This window comes from Mesocricetus auratus, unplaced genomic scaffold (genome assembly GCF_017639785.1).
Source record: "Mesocricetus auratus isolate SY011 unplaced genomic scaffold, BCM_Maur_2.0 Super-Scaffold_100001, whole genome shotgun sequence".
Lineage (NCBI taxonomy): Eukaryota > Metazoa > Chordata > Mammalia > Rodentia > Cricetidae > Mesocricetus > Mesocricetus auratus.
The window spans coordinates 2,790,174-2,809,682 of NW_024429187.1; the positions used below are offsets into that span (position 1 = coordinate 2,790,174).

Sequence of the window (19,509 nt, forward strand, 5' to 3'; positions counted from 1 at the left end):
ATTCTTAGGGGGGGGGCGGAGTTTTCCAGGGTGGGGATTGGTCAGATTTCAATCCCTTAGTTTAAGATGCCTAGATCTCCTGCTCAGGGATTGGTTAGTTTTCTGCACAGGGTTAGGGTCTTATTTGACTCTGATTTCAGGGTCAAAGTGTGTTTCTTACTCTGGTCCTTTTTAGCCTTATGGCTCTAGTTTTAGGGCCAGGATGTATTTCTTTCACTGGCTGTGATTCCAGGGACAAAGTGTGTTTCTTTGGCACTGGTTTCAGGGTCAGGGTACATTTATTTCTTTGGTTCTGTTTCCAGGGCCAAAGTATGTTTCTTTGGCTCTGCTCAAGGTGTGTTTCTTTGGCTGGCCCTTTTCCCTACAATATATGTAAGCATTTTGGTCGGATTTCGGCACCAAATGTAAGCGTTTTGGGCGGATCAGGATGGAACAGGAGTGGGTCAGGTATTCTGGCACTTGGGAGTCACAGAATACTGAGTGTTACACAGCTCAGGTGGAAAGGTATCCTGGAGCTCGGGAGCCAAGGACCACCACAGGTTGCAATAAGCTTAGCTGCTTACAGCCTTGCCTCAGAGAAAGGCTGCCACAGTGTACTGGCTCAGGGTCTTCCAGCTGGGGATGTTGGCCTAGTGTAGCAGTTTTGCTCGGCAGGAGGTTTCTCAGGCAAAGTAGCTACAGTTCAGCTCTGCTCCTGGAGCAGAGAGCAGAGAGCAAGGAGCTGAGTGTAACAACTCTGCTCTGCCAAGGGAAGGTTTCCTGGGCAAGTGTTACAGCCCTGCTGGCTCTGTTCTGCTCTGCTCTGCCCAGGGTCGCCTCTGCTCCGTTGCAAAAGATGATCTTCACCTAAAGCTCATTGAAGGGGTTTATTGGAAGGGAAGAGTCCAGGAGAGTGGCTGCCCTTTGCCAGAGTGGCAGAAACATCCGGGTAGTTCGAACAGACATAAGCTGAACAGACACAGGGTTTATATAGGGCTTCCAGGGTGGCGATTGGTCAGATTTTAGTGCTGAGCTCAGATTGGCTTGGTTAGTTTTGGCCAGTTTTCTGCACAGGATTAGGGTCAGATTTGGCTCTGGTTTCAGAGCCAAAGTGTGTTTCTTTCTCTGGTCCTTTTTAGCCTTTTGGCTCCAATTTTAGGGCCAGGGTGCATTTCTTTCGATGACTCTGATTCCAGGGACAAAGTGTGTTCTTTTGGCACTGGTTTCAGGGTCAGGGTGCATTTCTTTGGTTCTGGTTGCAGGGCCAAAGTGTGTTTCCTTGGCTCTGCTCAGGATGTGTTTCTTTGGCTGGCCCCTTTTCCCTACAACATATATGCCTGGCTTTAAGTATACACTTGGGCCTCTTGGTATACATCCTCCATGGATAAGGAAAGACTACTGGGCATATCCTTTTATATTTATGAAAATCTTATTAATTAGGTGCTACCTCTTCCCATCTCTTGGAAACGGAGAAGTCATCAGAGATCCTATTGATAGATGAGTGATGTAGGGGCACAGGACTTAACTCAGCAAAAACCCCTCCAATCCAGGGTCTCCAAACATCAGTTAGGAGAAGCAAAGGAAAAACAACTGTTTAGCTGGGGAGGTCAGAGGTAAAGCCCTAACTTAGAGTGCCTGAGACGGGGGTTCAGCCTACAGGACTATAAACAAACCAACAAATAAAAGGATGTTTAAGCACCCCCCCCCCCAAAGAATAAGGGTGAGTCATGCACAGTGACCCAGGCTTGTCTTTCCAGCACTTGGAAGGTGGAGGCAGAATCAAAAGTTAGGGATAATTCTCGGCTTTGAATCGAGGCCAACCTGGACTACAGGCTTAGGAAAATTTAAAAACTGTCTGGGTGGGGTGGTGCACGCCTTTAATCCCAGTACTCAGGAGGTAGATGGATCTGATTCCAAGGCCAGTCTGATCAATAGCGCAAGACCCCGTCTCAAAACAAACAAACCTACAAAAGAAACTCAGCAAAAATCCTAATATAAAACCACCACCACCAACAACAAAAATCGGGCAGTGGTGGAGCACGCCTTTAGTCCCAACACTAGGGACTGGACACAGAGACAGGCAGATCTCGGTTGAGTTCCAGAGTTCCGGGACAGGCTCCAAAGCTACACAGAGAGACATTGTCTCGACAAACAAACAAGCAAACAAACAAACAAACAAAAAACCGGAACATCAACAACAAAAAGCTACAAAAACACAGGAGTAAAGGTAGGTATTTGTGAGGGATAAGAATGGGTGAATGCAGATGTGTTGGGAGCTGGAGTTCTCTTACTCAATGACAAAACTGGTTGTGGTGCCTGGAGGTTCAAAGAAAAAAAAAGTTCCCATTGTATCAGCAAGGAGGTGCCTTCCTACCCCAGCCCCTTTAATACTGTCGTTCAGAGTGTTCTGATGAATGCATGAACGGAAGTATTGTTTGTGAAAGTCTGTGGACATTTTATGATGCTGAAAAGTGTGCAAGAAAAACAAAACAAAACATCAGAGGCAGAATAGTTTACTAGTTCCAGGTCAGCCTCAGTGAGTTCCAGGCCAGTCAGGGCTACAATGGGAGACCTTGCTTCAAAACAACCCTGCCCCCTCCCCCTCTCCCGCTAAGAAACCAGTGGAAACAGAGGGGAGGGTCTGGAAAATCAGAGTGGTCCTCAGCAGGGAACACGAATTATAATGCGCTTCGACACACACGTTTTTATGTTTATTTTACCGTCAACAGACAAAATGGTAGCGCATTTAGTCCTACATCATATGTCCACACATTATATCCTGCATGTGCTGGCGGGATTAGAATTTAGACACCATCTTCTGCAGTGGGCATTTTAAGAGATTATAAATAGCAATAAAAAAGCAGAGCGATCAGAACGCTGGTGCTCAAGACTAGCGCCTCAGCCCCTAGGAATCTGGCGGCCCCTCCTCTGCAGGACCCCGGGCCATCCCCTCCGCCAATGACCGAGCTCGAGCAGCGGCCCAGGGGAGGGCTAAGATCTGCAGGAACGCGCCCTGTCAACTTTGTAGTCCAGTCACCTACGTCGGTTGGTAGCGGCCGCTGTGGCTTTAAATGGCCGGGGGAATTCGAATCGGGGAAGGCGGGAGGTCAGGCCGAGGGGCGCCCCCCGTCGCGGGGAGCCCCCGCCCGCCGCGTCCCCGGGCCCGAGCGCGGCCGCGCGGCTTTGTCTCCGGCGTCGCGCCCCGCACTTCCCCGTGCGCAGCCTGTAACCCGAGCTCCCATTTCCTGGTGGATTCTCTTAAAGCGGCCGCGGTCGCCGCGCAGAACAAAGGCCATTGTCTCGCTTCCTCCTGCGGCGCCGCGTCCTTCCCGGAAAGCCCCTTCCTAGACCGCGGTCCCCGGGCTGCATCAGCGCCCCGGGGAGCGCGCAGAAAAGCCCCCACTGTGTGTGGCCCAGGTGCCCCGGAGGTGCAAGGCAGGGGTGGCAGGCGCGGGATGAACAAGGCTTGAGAGTCCTGGGGCCACGCTGCCAGGTTCCCCAAAGGCGTCCTCCTCGGGGCGGCCCCGTGGGCACCCCGCGCCCCTCCCCTCCCCCGCACGCCTTTTGATTTCCCCGCGGCCGGCGGTAACCAGAGCTTTTATTTCCTGGTGGCTCCTTTAAGAGGCAGAGCCCGGTGCTGGGAATTCACGTCAGTTTCTGCCCTGAAACTCTCAAGATCAATGAGCAGAGAGCTTTCTCAGTTCTGCCTTTCAGTTTCTCTCTTCCAGGAAGGAAAACATTCGAGAGAGAGAGGGAGGGAGGGAGCGAGCGAGCGCCTCGGGGAGGGCGGGGGCGGGCGCGCCGGCCGCGGGTGGGAGGAGACACGCGAGGCCGGCCGGCTGCGCCCGGGTCGCCGCGCCGCGACCCGCACACCCCACGCCGTGCTCGCCGGCTCCCACGCCCCCGCGCCGCGCGCCCGATCCGTGCGCTCCGAAGACCCCCCCTCCCCAGCCCCCGGGCGGCCGCCGCCGGCGATGCTGCAAGAAACTTCTTAAATGACCGCGTCCCGCTGCCCCGCCGAGCGTTTCTGGGTTGGGGAGAGGAAAGGAAAGTGGAAAAAAAACTGAGAACTTCCTGATCCCTCTCGCTGTGAGACATGTCTGAGACTCCTGCTCAGTGTAGCATTAAGGTAACGATTCGGTTCTCCTCCCTTCCCCTTGGGCGATCGGAACCCCCTCGCCCCGGGGCTGCTGGTGCAGTTGCTGGGCTTGCGGGGAATTATTTGGGGCGCGAGGGAAAGAGATGCAGCTCGTGGCAGCGGCTGTACCCTTTAGCATAACCTTGCTACACCCCTCTCCCGCCGAGCCCCGTCTGGGCTCCTGGGCCCCCCAAACCCTTTCTTTTTGACAATGTAATACCGGTCTCAGTTGGTAGGAGGAACCCGGTTTGTCTTCAGATCTGTAGAACACCTCCGTAATTAGTGCGTTTAAAAATAAGAAAGGAAAAAGAAAACCCCTTCTCCTTATTCCTACGCCCAACATGTGACTGAACTGTAACTTTTGTTCCCGAGGGGTGGTCTCCCTAGGGAAAAAGTTCTAGGGGCCCCACCAGGATGGTCTTTTCTTTCTTTCAGGACTCTGGGTTCTATCACACAAGCTTTTTAATCCCCCCCCCCCGATTGTGATTGCAAGCCCTAAGACAGTCTTGGTGTCAGCTTTTCCTGGGCATTGCATAATGAAAAAAAAATTAAACCAAGGTGAATGAAGTTGCTGAATAGTTATTTTACACTAGCGCATATGAAAGTTGAGCAGTCTGAAAGTAGAAAACTCCTGTGATGCAAAGAAGTGACCGGGCAAAATGACCTCCCCTGACAGTGCAGAGAAGGTGTTGAAAAAAAAAAGCTGCAGTCTCCGGCTTCCCTGGCCTGTTCTAAGTTCTGGAGGAATATTTGTAAACACCCCTTGCCTTCCAGGGAGTCTTGTGTGTGTACATGAATGTATACGGTCTGTCTATATAGGCTGTGATGCTGTAGTTTGTTGCTTTTAAAAAGTTGTTGTGAAGTTTGCCACCATTGGGAGGCAGGATGATTTGTCTGTCTCCCCCAGTTATTTTTCCCATGGTGCTTTTTTTTGGGGGTACTTTATTTCAAGGTTCCTCCAAGCTCTCTGTTCCCTGTGCAAGGCTGAGGTTCTGAAGTTCGCTTCTGGCGTGGCCCATTTAGTGTGTGCCCCTTGGATGGATGCCATAGAAACAATGGACATGTAACCCTGTTTTCTTTGGGGGAGTTAGGGAAATCTCTCCTGTTTCATCTAGGATCTGTGAGAGGGAGCGGGATTTTTGTCACACTGGCTTACTAGGCTTTCATAAGTAGAGGCAGGCCTTAGTGTTTCTTACCGGGAACGATGGTCCTGAGTTTGAAGTGAGGCCCATAGGGACTCAAAAGGTGCTTAGGCGGCTTTGTTTCTGCCTCACAGAAGAGCCCAGAGGAACTTTTGTGTTGGTGCATATCTGGGGTAGGCTTTGGAGCCCTGCATCACTAAAGAGTTCAGGATGCGGTGGTACTTCAGAACCAGCTTCTTTTGCAATATAAATTGGATTCCTTGGCAAATTCAGGGAAATCTTGCCGTATATAATCAGATTTATTTCACACTTCACAACAAAAACAGAGGTAACTAAATAATAGGGCATTAGATCAGTAAATTGTATTTGGCTCAATGGCAGTAATAACCCTGACAACAGAAAAGCCTGGACCAACTGCTGCACAGTGACCTTAGATTGACAACAACACAGTCCGGTGTGTCCTGTGACTTCTGGTGCCACCTCTAAAGGGACTGCATTCCTGCCGTTCTGATGGAAGCACTGTTGCCTCTGTTGAAGGGTTTGTTTCTTGGCGCCCCAATAGAAAGGAAGAGCTAACGCATGTGGGCAGGTTCTCCAATGTGATAGAGAGGATGGATTCGATTTGTGTTCGGGTTTTTCCCCCCTTATTGTCTTGTTTATTTTCCATTTTTTAAACTTAGGTCCTGTGGATGGAACCCATACAGGATATATACAGGACAGTTGAACTCTGCTCGTGTGGTGTAAAACCCAGCCCTCCACATCTCTTTGGGTGCCTCTTTCATTTTATTTTGTCAGTGTGTAATGTGTCATTTAAATGTATTTATTATTCTTCATCACCTATGCAAGTGGCATTTTTGTTTTGGGTTGTTATCGGTGGAGCTGTGGGTGGTTTTAGGGGTGTGTGTTTGAAGGCTGTCTCTCCATGGAGTTGCCTGAGTTTATCATGTTCCATCGTAAACCATGGAGTTCAAGGACCAGGATTAGTTCATCTGAATGTGCTCCAGTGATTGTCTGCTCCAATTAGTCCTTGGGATGTGGTACAGTGATGGCGTGGAAAAAAAAATGTTTACAAGCAAGTGCCAAGCACATTGCTTGCTTCTAGGGCATCCCTCAAGCCCGGTAAAAAAGAAACTTTTCCTTGGAGTGGAGCGTGCATGTGCTTCTTTGAAGGGTGAGCTGGGACTAAAGGCGCTGAGGCCGCCTCGAGTGGGGAGACTTCTCTCACTCCTCTCCCGAAACCTTCCCTATCTGCTCTCCTGCGGTGCAAACAGCTGGTCAGCGGGTAGTAAATTCCTCAGCAGCTGGTGTGGTGGAGGCCGCAGGAGCCTGGCCAGAGGCAGCCACAGGGGGGAAGTACTTTGTTGACTTTTGAGCCCTGGTGTGTTCTGCTGGGGAAGACCAGAGTCAGATCAGGGCGGAGTTTGCAAGGTGAAAGTTTCTGAGTTGGTCCGTCAGTGACACCTATGTAAGGATCCCTTGAGTGGCAGTCAGAGAGCTGAGGAGGCCCGTGTGTCTTTGCACTCAGGCACGACTTTGCTTCACCTTCAGGAGTTCAAGTCAGACGTGTTTTTACAGTGGAAGAAAAGCTTCTTCCCCCCCGCCAGGCCTGAGATCATCCAGAGTCACACCAAGCCCTGTGGGTCCTCCATAACAGACCCTCTGTGAGCTTTGTGTCTTTCCCGCTCCAAGCGGTTGGGGTTGGCTCATCATCTCTCTAAGAAGTAACCCCCTTCCCCCGGAAGTTCCTTAGTCCCAGGACAAAGGAAAACAGGTTGGCTTTTTAGCCTTATACCTTCACCTTCAAGTGACCTGTTCAGTTTTAAATTCAGCCAAGTTACGGCAGAAAGTGGTTGTGTCCCAGGGCACACAGGCCTTTTGCAAGGCTTGGCATAGAACTTACATTGGCCGAGGTGATCCCGGACACCAAAATCTGGTGGCATAACGCCCTGGCCCTCTTTTCCTGTTCTCTAGAATGGAATTCTCATTAAAGTCAGTGTTTTGGGGGAGCCTGTCTAGATGTCTCATGCTCCTTTAGGACAGCACAGGTAACCGTGGTGCCATAGTTTCTCACCTGGCAGCTGGTGCAGAATCATTTCTGTCTTGTTTGCTGACTCCAAGTGAGGTATGGAGGAGGTCAGTGCCTCTCCCTGCTGTCTGTGCATTGCCTCCTATAACAATGTTACCCAAGGGCCAGGGCTCTGCCTGGTGACTCTCCAAAAAAGAAAAAAAAAGGGATTTCGATATACTAATAATGTTTGATTATTTGGATAATCTCGAAACCTCTTTGGTGTCTAAGCAAAAAAAAAAAAAAGGAAAAAAAAAGAATTGAGGTGAAAGTGTAGTTCACCCCTGTAATCACTTAACTTGAGAGACTGGAAGGAGGATGAGGAGTTCAAGGTCATCCTTGGCTACACAGTAAGTTAGAGCCCAGCCTGGACTACATGAGACCCTGTCTTTTTTTTTTTTTTTTTTTTGGTTTTTACGAGACAGGGTTTCTCTGTATTGTTTTCGAGGCTGTCGGTCCAGCCCAGCCTCGAACTCACAGAGATCCGCCTGCCTCTGCCTCCCGAGTGCTGGGATTAAAGGCGTGCGCCACCACCGTCCGGTGAGACCCTGTCTTAAAAAAAAAAACAAAAAATTAAAATTAAAAAGCAAGGAAGAGAACAGAAGTCTTGAGGATCCTTACAAAGGTGGATGGGCAAGCTTCCTGGGCCCCCTGTTCCTCCGGCAGTATCTTCGGGGAGTGTTCAGACATTGAGAGTTAAGTCAGAGTCCGGAGATCTTAGCCAGACCCCGGCCACACACTTCTGTTTTCAGAGTTGGGTCCTGAGAGCCAAGTGGTTGCTTTAGCCCATGGATGACTGAACCCCATTAGAACACAGTCCCGCAGGGTCTCAGGCCACCACCTCACATTCTCAAGGTTCATGGCGTGTCTATAAAAGGCCAAGGAAACCTGATACAATAGGCTCTGCACTCTGGCACTTCCTAGTGTGGTCCATTTTAATCACAAGCCAGCTGGTCTGAGGGCACGGAGCTATGTGCCATGGAAGATGATGTGTGTGGGGACGCTGGGCTGCAAGGGTCCAGTCAGGTGTGAGAAGAGGAAGTGGTAGGAGGGTTAGGGATGGGGGAAGAAAGGCCTGCTGGATTTGGGTTGGCGCCACAGTTTGCAGAGATGCGTGTTCCGATGGATGGTGTGTGAGAGCCTTGGAGTTCCACTGTTGGCTGAGGGCAGTGCTCCCTGCCTCATAGCAGCTCCTGATAAAGTCATGGGTGAGCCCCAGGCTTCTTCACCCAGAGTCAGCTAGGCCTGTTTATACCTTCCCCTATCTGTAGTAAGCACTGTTTAAAAAACAGACCTGGCAGCCGAGACGAGGTTTCCATGGGAAGGGTAGGTAAAGCAGGAGAAATGATCTCAGCCGTGAGCAGGGGACACAGAACTAAGATCGGGGTCTCAAAACTCACCGGGCAGGGGCAGGGGGGTACCTGGGAGTTTCTTGTAAAGCCATTTCATTTTATGACTGGTTTTTAAAGGTTGGCCTCTGGGAGTCTGTGTATCGCAGGAAGCCCCCTTAGAGCGTGAGGCATAAGGCAGGACATGCTTTTCTCTGTGAATACCACTTTAGGAAAACTGTGTCATGCCTTGGTCTCAGGCAGAGTCTGTCTTTGCTGCATTGTTCCAGTAGACTCGAGGAAGCAATATCTGTGTATTTATTGAATAGAGTGTGACTTTTCTTCAGTGTTCCCACGCCAACAGGAGCCCGGCTTCAAGACTGTTGCCAAACCTAGTATTTGGGGAGAGAAAGGCTAGACTAAATTAGGGAGACCTTAGAATTACAGCCTATTAAAAAGCAAACACATTTTATTGATTTTTCTGTACATACAGGAACCAGACTAATAAAATAGCCTTTACTGGGACATCTCGGAATGAGCCCCCATGAATAGGCAGCCGTGGCTTGTGGTCCATACCGTCCATTGCGTAGGAATGAGTACCAACCATGTGCTTGAAACTGGTCCTTTGGTGTTGAAATATTACCACAAATCTATCATTTGCCCTGTTAATTCTCTGGCTAACCCTTTCATCTTTGACAGTGAAGTAAATATACAGCGCAGCCAGGTCTGGTCCCAGGGATTTGTAACCCTTCTGGCTTAAGGAAGAAGGCCTTGCTGTGTTAAGTATGGACGCCCCCATGTTGACTGAGCTAACTGCGCGGAGTCCTGTGCCACGCTTATGGGAACGGCAGAACCTTGTGTTTCGGGAACTTTATAAGTTCTGTGATCAGAAGTGCTACTTTGTTGCTATCTTAGTGGTCGTCTCTCCAGCTCAGCTTCACCTCTCCCTAGGGATTTCTCCGGCTCCTTCTTCCTCCTCTCGTTTGCCTTGAGGCCTCCTCCTTGACCATCACCACCAACACTGGTTGCATACTAATGTCTGCTGTCCCGGCGTGTTAAGCTTAATGATCTCATTCTCCCTTCGCAGTCTCTCCTGGAGGCAGTTTCCCTCCCCATTTTGCAAACATGGAAGCCGAAGCCAGAGAGGTTAAGTGCTGGTCTGCCTCAGATCTCTCGGGCTTGTATGCCTAGTGGCAGTACAAGGCTGAGACATTAATCACTGGCCTGTGGTTCCCAGTGACTTTATCCATCTTCAGGAAGCAAATTGGGAAACCCAGAGTGATGGAGATGATGGGTCCTAACCATAGCTCAGGTGAGAGGCAGGGGTGGAGCCACCACTAAGGTGAGTGAGAGGCAGGGGTGGAGCCAGCAGAGGTCCTAATGTGGGTTGTTCCTTATTACCCATTAGGGCTAGCCAGATGGCCACTCCTAGCCAGTGACCTCTGGATGAATGTCCAGATGATCCATTTGTGTTTTTTTTTAAATACTGCTTCTGCAGCTCTCGAGTGATGTGTTGTTATCTTCTGTGACTCCAATTTTTGCCCCCATGCTTTTCACTCAGAAACCTTCTGCATTCTCGTTCCCCCCACTGCCTAATAGTTTCTTCACTGAGTGGTGGATGTCTGAGGTTGTGCCCTCAGCCTGTCCAGTCTCGGGGCCAGATGACCTCTTTACTGGCATCACTCCACCCTTTCCCATGTAGAAATTGTTGCTAAGCTTTCTACCCAATCCTTGAATGTCTTCCCCCAACCCCCCATAAAGTATCCCTTGTGTAAATCATTAAAAACTTTGTGATTTCCCAAACCCATTTGAAATCTTTGCAGATATTCCATGATGTTCCATGATTACCCAAGGAATATGTTTTTCTTCTTTTCTCTTTTCTGAGTCCACCCCTCCTGGCCTTGTTCTTTTTAATTTACTTGAATGATGAGAGACATTTGACCATCCGACTTCATAAAAATGTCTGTGTTTTTTTTTTTTTGTTCTTTTGTTTTGTTTTGTTTTTAAGATAACCCTCTTCACCCCCAACCTGGCATTGGGGATTGAATGTAAGCTCTCATCTATGCTAAGCAAGATCTCTACTTTAGAGCTGTTTCTGTATTCAGATTTTTATATCCAACAGCTTCAGTTGATAGGTCCACCAACTGAAGCTTGGCAGAACTCAAGAGCCTTGCAGGAGTATCAGGGAAGGGTGCAGAGACAGTATGAGGTGACACGGTGCAGGTGTTACAAGGACACTATGGAGCATGACCCAGATTTGTCACTAGGCAGGTAAGGAAACTGAGTCTCATAGCTTGCCCCAAATCCCACTGTGGATTGTAGGCAAGCCACAATCAGAATCATGTATCCTGCCCCAGGTCTTTGTCCCTTCAACTCCTTGGTGGAGTAGAAGCCGTGAAAATCAAACAAGGATTCTAACAGCAATGTGCTCCTGTTATGTCATGCATAGAGCTAACCTCCATCCCCACCCCTCGGTGGCACCACAGGGTGGCAGGTGATAGTATGGGTTTTGGCTTCCAAGTTAAGTCACTCAATTTAAGAAGTGAAGAGAGGATGAAATATATTTTGGAAAGATATCCGAGGGAAAGGTTGGCATAAAAATCATGTTGATTTTTAAAAGGCCAAGCTTCCTGTATCTGGATGATTTATGAGACTACTCCCAAAGGGAGCTGTGAAGGAACAGGCTCCTGAGGATTTATGAACTCTGTCGGGGGATTTTCTCTTTGTATGTGGGAGTCAGACATAGGGAAACGACCTCATTTCCTGAATGACCCAAAAAGGAGACGTTGCCCTGCTGGGCTGGTGTCAGCTCTGTCAGCAAACGTGTGCGGGGAGATGTCACCGAATCCTCCCCTTTGCCTCCGACTTTAGCTTTAGTTTTGAGTTCTGTCCCTGTGACGCGTTGTCGTCCCAGAAGGGCATTGCCAGTTGTTGGAAAGAAGGCTCTGTTGACTGCTGAGTGCCTCTGAGGAGGAGTACAGACGCTGCAGCCCACAGACCTGTGAAACCTGGTCTTGACCCGAACTTGTTCGAGTTACTTAATCATGAACTTATTAACTTACCCACGGAGAGATAGGACTGCCTGTCTGACTCTTACAGCTGCAGGCCAGTGTAAGTTACTGGGTGCAGTTCCTTATGCTGTTAAGAAAAGGGAGCTTCCCTTTGATGTGTTCCACCATTGTACCACCATTGTGACAGCTAGTGCCAGAGATGGTCAGGGCACTGAGATTGGCGGTGCCGCCCAGCCTAAGGTCCAGGCCACCCGGGTTGGCTGACTCCCAGCACAGTGCTTTTGTCACAAACCCACTGAGTTTCTCACTGGACCAGGGTCACTCAGTCATTGCTCAGAAAAGCGCTCTCTCTCTCTCTCTCTCTCTCTCTCTCTCTCTCTCTCTCTCTCTCTCTCTCTCTCTCTCTCTCTCTCTCTCTCTCTCTCTCTCTCTCTCTCTCTCTCTCTCTCTCTCTCTCTCTCTCTCTCTCTCCTCCCTCCTCTCTCTCTCTCTCTTGGCAACAGAAGAGATGAGCCAACTGCAATTACATGACAATACCAAATGCCTTTTGTATCTTACAGCAGAATTTTGAGGGAAATAGCTGGTGCAGTTTGGAATAAGTTTGCAGAAATGAAAGAAAACAGGGGGGAAAAAGAAACCCGGAAAACCCCTCTGAAGTCTTGTGCAGCACTTACCTGTAGGAACCGGTCCGTGGATCCACTTGTTCATACAGTTGCTCGTTACTTTCGATGGGGGCAAGACTCGGAAGACGTCAACTCCTTGGTGGGCTTCTGTTCAGAGCACACAGTCTGTGCTGTGGGGTGGTGAGGTCCCAGCTTCATGAATTGGGAACTTATGACCCTCAGTAGAAGCTTAGTTATACAGTGGAGTTTGAAAAAGTCCAAGTTATTACCTTGGGCCATGAGGGAATTTTTAGGCTTTTTGTAGATATTAAGGGGGTGAGGTGCCGCTTTTCAATAGCGCTTACTCTTTAGGCTGTGCATTTAAAATAAATGCCATCCTGAATATTCCTTGTCATATGTGTGTTGCATGGAAAGATGAAGTATAGACTGGAAAATGACTTGTTCCCTTTTTGTTTTCCTGGTGGTGGACTTGTGCAAGCTCTACCCAGGCAAAATTGATCTTAGAAACAGATCGTGTAGATTATATATTGTTTGTTTCTTTTTGTTAGTACACATTAATTGTACATAATGGGTTTCATCATGACATCTTCATACATGTAGTTAATGTATTTTGGACATACTCACCTCTCCCTACCTTCTCTGTCCCTGTCTACTTCTCCAAATCCTCTGTCCCTTCTCAACTAGCAACTAGTCTCCTTTTTGCTTTCATTATCTTTTTTTTTTCCTTTTTTAAATAACTTAGTGAGTTTCACTAGGTTTACGTACAGGAACATGGATGAGGCTTTAATTACAGGCCTGACAGACACCTTACCAATGGCTATCCCGCTGATGACAATGCTGTTTTGGGGGAATCTGCTTCCCACCCTGTGAAACAGTGAGTGCACGATCAGACTGTTGGGGAAAGAAGGTTGGCGGGAAGCTGTCTCTCTGGTCCTCCCAGAAGCTACTAGAAGAAGTTGGTGATTTTTCCTGGCAGCTGCCCTGTACCATCTGAGGTGGGCAGTGAAGGATGGTGGGCACAGTTATCACTCATAAGAACTATCTGTGTAGCTAGGTCAGTGATCCTGGCTTCACACATGTCTCCTGTGTGTGAGGAAGCTGACTCTTGGGTAATTCCTGGAAGAGATGAGTTGTAGACAAAAAAAATCAGTGTAATTAAAAAGCCAAGTCAAACCAAAAGAAAACAACCAAACAAACAAAACAAAAAACAAAAAAAAACCCCAAAAAAACAAAATAAAAAACACCAGTCAAAAACCAAACCAAAGAAAACGGCCCTTCTGTTTCATTGTGAAAGTGTAAGTCTAGGTGTGGTCACCGAGGGTGAAGAGGAGGGTTCAGGACCGCCCTCCTCACTGCATATGTGTGTGTGTGTGTGTGTGTGTGTGTGTGTGTGTGTGTGTGTGTGTGTGTTGGCGGCGGTGGCCCTGGGCTTGAGTCCTAGCACCCAAAATAAGTAAATAAACAAATCAATACAAGGAAAAGACATCTCCCCCCTTACCATTGCCTTGAGGCTAATGGTTAATACATGGAAGGTTCTCCAAAGGGCGGGACAAGATGAAACGGATGGGAGCTTCATAAAGGGGAGGCTGGGGTTTGGTAAGCTGTTTCCTGGACTGTGTTGAGGAACTCAGACTAGGGAAAGAGACATTTCTACACATACTATGTATTGTATCTGCTGTCTTCCCCAAGCCATCAAATCAGAAACTGGAGTATATGTGCTGTCTCACTGTGGGGTATGGCTGTTTGTTCTCGTGCCTTGATTTTTTTTTTTTTTTGACCACAGACTGGCCACCCAAAGGGACAGAGTGAGTTTTCTTTGGGCCTCCTCATCTGTTCCTGCCCTGGGGCTGTTCTGGCTGGTTTTCAAAACAAGGAAAATTGGAAGGAATGGACTCCTTTTGATGGAGTCTGGGAGATTCAGAAATTATTGAATTGTTTGATTGGACAAGCTTTTGAGACCTGAGGCTCTCCTGACTTAATGGGTCCTATTTGCCCATTGATGTAATGGCCAGTGATGTGGGAACATCAGGTCAGGGGTCACATGACACCTTTTGCTCTGTCTCTTGGCTCCATTCAGCAAAGAATTTATGGTGGAGTGTGTGCTTGTCTTTTCTTTTCTTCCTTCCTTCCTTCCTTCCTTCCTTCCTTCCTTCCTTCCTTCCTTCCTTTCGAGACATGGCTTCTCCGTGTAGCCTTAGCTGTTCTTGGCTGTCCTGGAACTTTGCTCTGTAGGCCAGGCTGGCCTTGAACTCACAGAGATCTGCCTGCTTCTGCCTCCCTAGTGCTGGGATTAAAGGAGGGTGCCACCACCACCTGGCTGGAGCATGCTTTTAATCCCAGGATTTAGGAAGCAGAGACAGGTGATCTCTGAGTTTGAGGCTAGTGTCTATATAATTAGACCCCACGATTTGGGGTTTAAAATCTGAGTGACTTGGGTAAATTCCCCGGTTTGGATAGGTCTCCCTTTCTTTCCAGCTTTTAAGACCGGAATGACCCGATTCGGCTGGGTCCACCTTGAATGCCGAGAGTGGTGAGCCCTATTTGCCTGTGTGCCATCCTGGCTCTCAGCCTTGGCCTCGTCAGGCGGAAGCAGATGGGAATGGCTGAGAGTGGTCACATTGCCTCCAAGAATGGGGCTTCCTTTCTGAACTTCACTTTCTGCTTTCTTGAGTCCCTGGTGCTCTGCTTGGGCAGGGCTGTGACTTAGGAGGTGAGAGTGCACCTGTCTGCAGGCAGAAGTTGACTGCAGGTCAGACGGCTCTGGGACACCATGGGCTGCAGCAGGAGTCTTGGTGGGCGTGGGGAGGCCAGTGGCTTCTAATCTTCACCATTCTTTCACCCAGCCTGGCAGGGAGATGGGCAGCGGTGTTAGTTAGCAGGGCATCTCCAGCAGGGTACATGCTAATGTAATAGCGCAGCGCGCACAGGCACCCTCAACCTTTCCTGCTAAGTGCACTTTCCTAAGCTACTGGGTTAGTGCTGCGACAAATGCCTGACAAGAAACAAAGTAAGGAAGGGAGGCTTTACTCTGGCTCACACAGAGGGCTGAGCCCATTACGGCAGGAATGCTGGGCAGCTGATGTCATTGTCTTAGCAGTCAGGAAGCAGAGAGATGAACGCCGGGGATCAGCTTCCTCCTCTGTGTTCAGTCTGAGACCCACATCCAGGGTTCCTGCTTCACTCAAACCTCCCTGAACATCCCCTCATGTAAGTACACCCCCCAGAGGTGTGTCTCCCAGTTGATTCTAAATCCAGTCAAGTTGATGGTGAGGATTAATTATCACGGCGACCTACCCTTAGGAAAAGAGCACAGAGGGCATGGTGGCGCGCACAGAGGGTGGCGCACGCCTTTACAGTGAGTCAAAGCCAGTGTCTACATAATGAATCTGGCCGGGCATTGGTGGCACACACCTTTAATCCCAGCACTCGGGAGGCAGAAGCAGGAGGATCTCTGTGAGTTTGAGGCCAGCCAGGTCTACAAGAGTGAGTTCCAGGAGAGCTTCCAAAACAATACAGGGAAACTCTGTGAAAAAAACCCAAAAAATAAAAAAATAAAAAAAGGGAAAAGACATACATAATGAATCCGAGGCCAACAGGACTCTGTAGTGAGACCCTCAGATACATACTCACCAGAGACCCACTAGCATCAATAGTAGCAAGTTTGTTCTGTGGGGGAGATACATGAGACAAGGCCTGAGAAGGGGAGAAAAACTCCTAACAAATACAAGGAGGCAGGGTGAAGAGGCTGACACTCAAGGCCTTGTTTCTACAGAGGCTCCGGACAGGTGAGGCCAGTGGAGCGAGTCCCTGCAAACATTCGCCAACTCTTCTGAGAACTCGCCTGGCTTGAGAAATTTGGTAGAATGGTCAGGCAGGGTTTCTCTGAGGGGAATGCCTGCGTGCGCTTGGTGGTTAGCCAACGTGCTAAGCAGTCTGGTTTAAGGGAAAGATGGCCTCTGTTTTCATTTCAGCTGTGGTCTTAGAAGGCCTACCATGGAGGAGGTGAGGGTGGATGAGAACAGTCTTCTTGCCTCTTATCGGTGTCGATCTAGGTTATAGGTGAATCTGAGTTCATACATACATAGCCTATTTCTTTTAAAAATATTTAAAAGTATGTTTTAATTTCTTGTGTGTGTGTACACACGCCATGGCGTACACGTAGACGTCGGAGGACAACTTTCAGGAGTTGGTTCTCTCCTTCCGACATGTGGATCCTAGGGATTGAATTCAGGTTGTCAGGCTTGGTATCGAGTGCACCAGCCTGTTTCCTAGGTGTATTTTAGGGTTAGCTGCTTCACCCCATTTGGGCAAATCTCATCTTGGCGCGCGCGCACACACACACACACACACACACACACACACACGGATTGCCAGATTGCCAGAAAGAATTCATTCCCTAGCTCTTGCCCCAAATGGATGTCTGTGATTCTTAGTATTCCATAGTAGTTGGTTTTCCCTCATCCCTGCTTGCTTCTCAACTTGACACAACCTAGAGTTGTTTTGGAAGACGGAACCTTGATTGAAGACTAACCGCTCAGAGACTGGCCTTGGGGCATGTCCATAGGGCCTTTTCTTGATTAATGATTGTGACGGAGGGCCCCCACTTTGGGTGGCATCACCCCTGGGCAGGTGGCCCTAGCGTGTATTAGAAAGCAAGCTGAACCAGCCCTGGGGAGTAAGACAGTAGGCTGTGCTCCTCAGTGGCTTCTGCTTCGGTTGCTGCCTCGAGGCTCCTGTTTTGAGCTCCTGCCCCTACTTCCCTTCATGATGGACTGTAACCTGTAAGCAGAAACAGCCCAACCCCCGCCTCCCCTTCCCAGTTAGTTTTGGTCAGTTTTTATCACACCAGGAGGGAGCAAACTAGGAGACACCCTTTAATCTTTTGGGGATGTCAAGGGTTAACAAGATGGTGGGGAAGTTCTGACTGTCCATTGGATGCTGGTGAAGAGTCTTCCTGGCCGAGTCTTGGACTGTTGACCATGCCTGACATTTCATGTGCCTCTGCTTTACCACTTGAGTGACGGTGCGTCTCTTAGCCGGTCCTAGGGGACAAACGCACAATTGGGAGAAATGCACAATTTCAGACTCACTCCTTGTCTGCCACCATGTAAGCACTGATAATCTCATAAAGTGCCCTGGAAGGCTTCTCCATTCTCACACAACTATAAAGCCTATTCTTCAGGTCAGGGAAAGGTTGCCAGGTGATACCAGGAAAACTCAAGCCGAAGGACCAACCTAGGAGGTTGGAATTAGCATGCTCCAGGCAGAGGGGTGGGAGGCTGACCCAGTGCCTTTATGGGCTGCTTTTAGCTTTAATCAGGACTATATGCAATGTGTGGCTTGTGGTTTCTTGGGCATCATTTTGCTTCCCCTCCCTACAGGAGTCTATTCTTGTGATTCGGTTTGCATATGTGCACATGTATTGACTGTTCATAGGATCGTAAGTTATAGGAATTATAGTGTAGTCTGCTTTTTAGCAGAGAGGAAAAGATTGCACAAAATCCAGCCTTGTTGTAGCAAGGAAACCTTACGTATGGATGTAAAATATATCTCCTTGGAGGGTTGGCTTTGTGATGGGCTATAAACGGATTGTTAAACAGCAAGCTGAGGGGCTGTTAGCAAGCTGTCTCTAAGAGCATCTCCCTGGTCTAGTCTGAAAAGGTAATGTGTACATATTGCAGCTATGAAATAGTTTGCTTGTGGTGTTTGTATGTTGATAGATTGTGTGCATGTGTGTCTGTGTGTGTGTGTGTGTGTGTGTGTGTGTGTGTTTACTGGTGAACAGCCTGAGGAGATAATTTTAAAATATTTGCTCCTCTGTTACTATTTGCATCCCAAACTGGACAGTGTTTAAATCCTGTCTTGCCTTTTAAGAAGCTCGACCAAACGAACAGGTGTTTGATCAGCTACAGGCAATGAATCAACTCAACTTCAGAAAGCTATGGTGTGTTTTACAACACCTTCGCATGTAATAAGTGCATTAAAGATTCGTGCCACAGAACAGCAGCAGACAAGCATTTGAATTCCCAAGTGTAGTGAGGCAGGGTTCCCATTACGCGTGTGGTCTTCCTGAGCCTCTCCTCACATTCAGGTGATGTGATGGAGAGTGGCTTTGTACAGGTGCTTGCTGCCGTTGGGTGGGGGGTGGAAGAGGCTTCTTTCTTGTTACTGGGATGCTTCTGGTACGATGATAACAGCTGCTGTGTTAGGGGACAGGTGTCTCCTCTAATCCTCCGACTGGGTCAGCTTGCTACCCTGGCAGTGCCTTATTATTACTGTTTTTATTTATTTATTTTTCTCTCCCACATAAGCCAGCCCCTGCCAGGAGGTGCTGGGGAACAGCATGAATGCCAGAGGACATGGCAGCTTTTCTTGGGAAAGGTTTCTGTTGTAAGAATCTGCTAGCCAGTCATGTCATAGAGAGATGGCTGAGAAAAATTGGAATATGAGTCACAAGGGAGAAGGATAGTAAATGGGCGGTCCTACCCGGCTACGTCTCCACTGTTCCTCAGAGGCCAGTGTCAAGCCACGGAAGGATGAATGGTATAGGCTTGTCCACTGTTGCTGTCTTTGTTGTTCTGAGACAGGGTCTCTATTAGTGCAAGCTGGCCTTGAACTTGCTATGCATGTAGTCGCAGGCTGACCTCAGACTGAGAATCCTTCTGCTTTAGGCTTCTGTGTGTTGAGATTATAGGTTTCCACCACCATGTCTCACTGAACTGTTGCTCTGTAAGGTTTCTGGATCCGAAGCTGCAGGAGGACTGATGTGCTGTGTTTTCCGGTCTGCAAGGCAATCTGGTTCTGTGTGGTGTGTCTCAGATCTGTCAGTCTCTTCTACTCTGCTGGTGCTGGCTTCCTTCTTTCTGGTCCTGGTCCTCGATCTCTTACCTCCTGTTCCCACTCTTAGGCCCTGACATAGTTAGGGTCCCTGTTGTTGTGATGAAACTCCATGATAAGTAAACTTGGGGAGGAGAGGGTTTATTTGCCTTACATTCCCCGTCTCTGTTCATCACGGAAGGAAGTCAGGACAGGAACTCAGACAGGGCAGGAACCTGGAGGCAGGGGCTGATGCTGTGAGGCTCTGAAGGGTGCTGCTTTACTGGCTTGCACCGTCTGCGCTTTCATAGAACTCAGGGCCATCAGCCCAGGGATGGCATCACCCATAATGGGCTGGCCTTTCCCACGAGTCACTAATTAAGAAAATGTCTTACAGGTTTGCCTAC

The 19,509-nt window shown here is 48.9% G+C and overlaps 1 protein-coding gene across 2 annotated transcripts in view; it reads left to right on the forward strand.

Annotated features, from left to right (window-relative positions):
• The first annotated feature begins 3,822 nt into the window (after nucleotides 1-3,822).
• Etv6 (ETS variant transcription factor 6) overlaps nucleotides 3,823-19,509 on the forward strand; it is a 236,248-nt gene continuing 220,561 nt past the window's right edge. Inside the window, exon 1 of one of the 2 annotated variants that reach the window (XM_040743744.1) lies at nucleotides 3,823-4,108. In XM_040743744.1, coding sequence (XP_040599678.1) covers nucleotides 4,076-4,108 — 33 coding nt within the window. In that variant the 5' untranslated portion in view covers nucleotides 3,823-4,075. The remainder of the gene's footprint in view (nucleotides 4,109-19,509) is intronic. The other variant, XM_005072863.4, reaches the window with a different exon arrangement.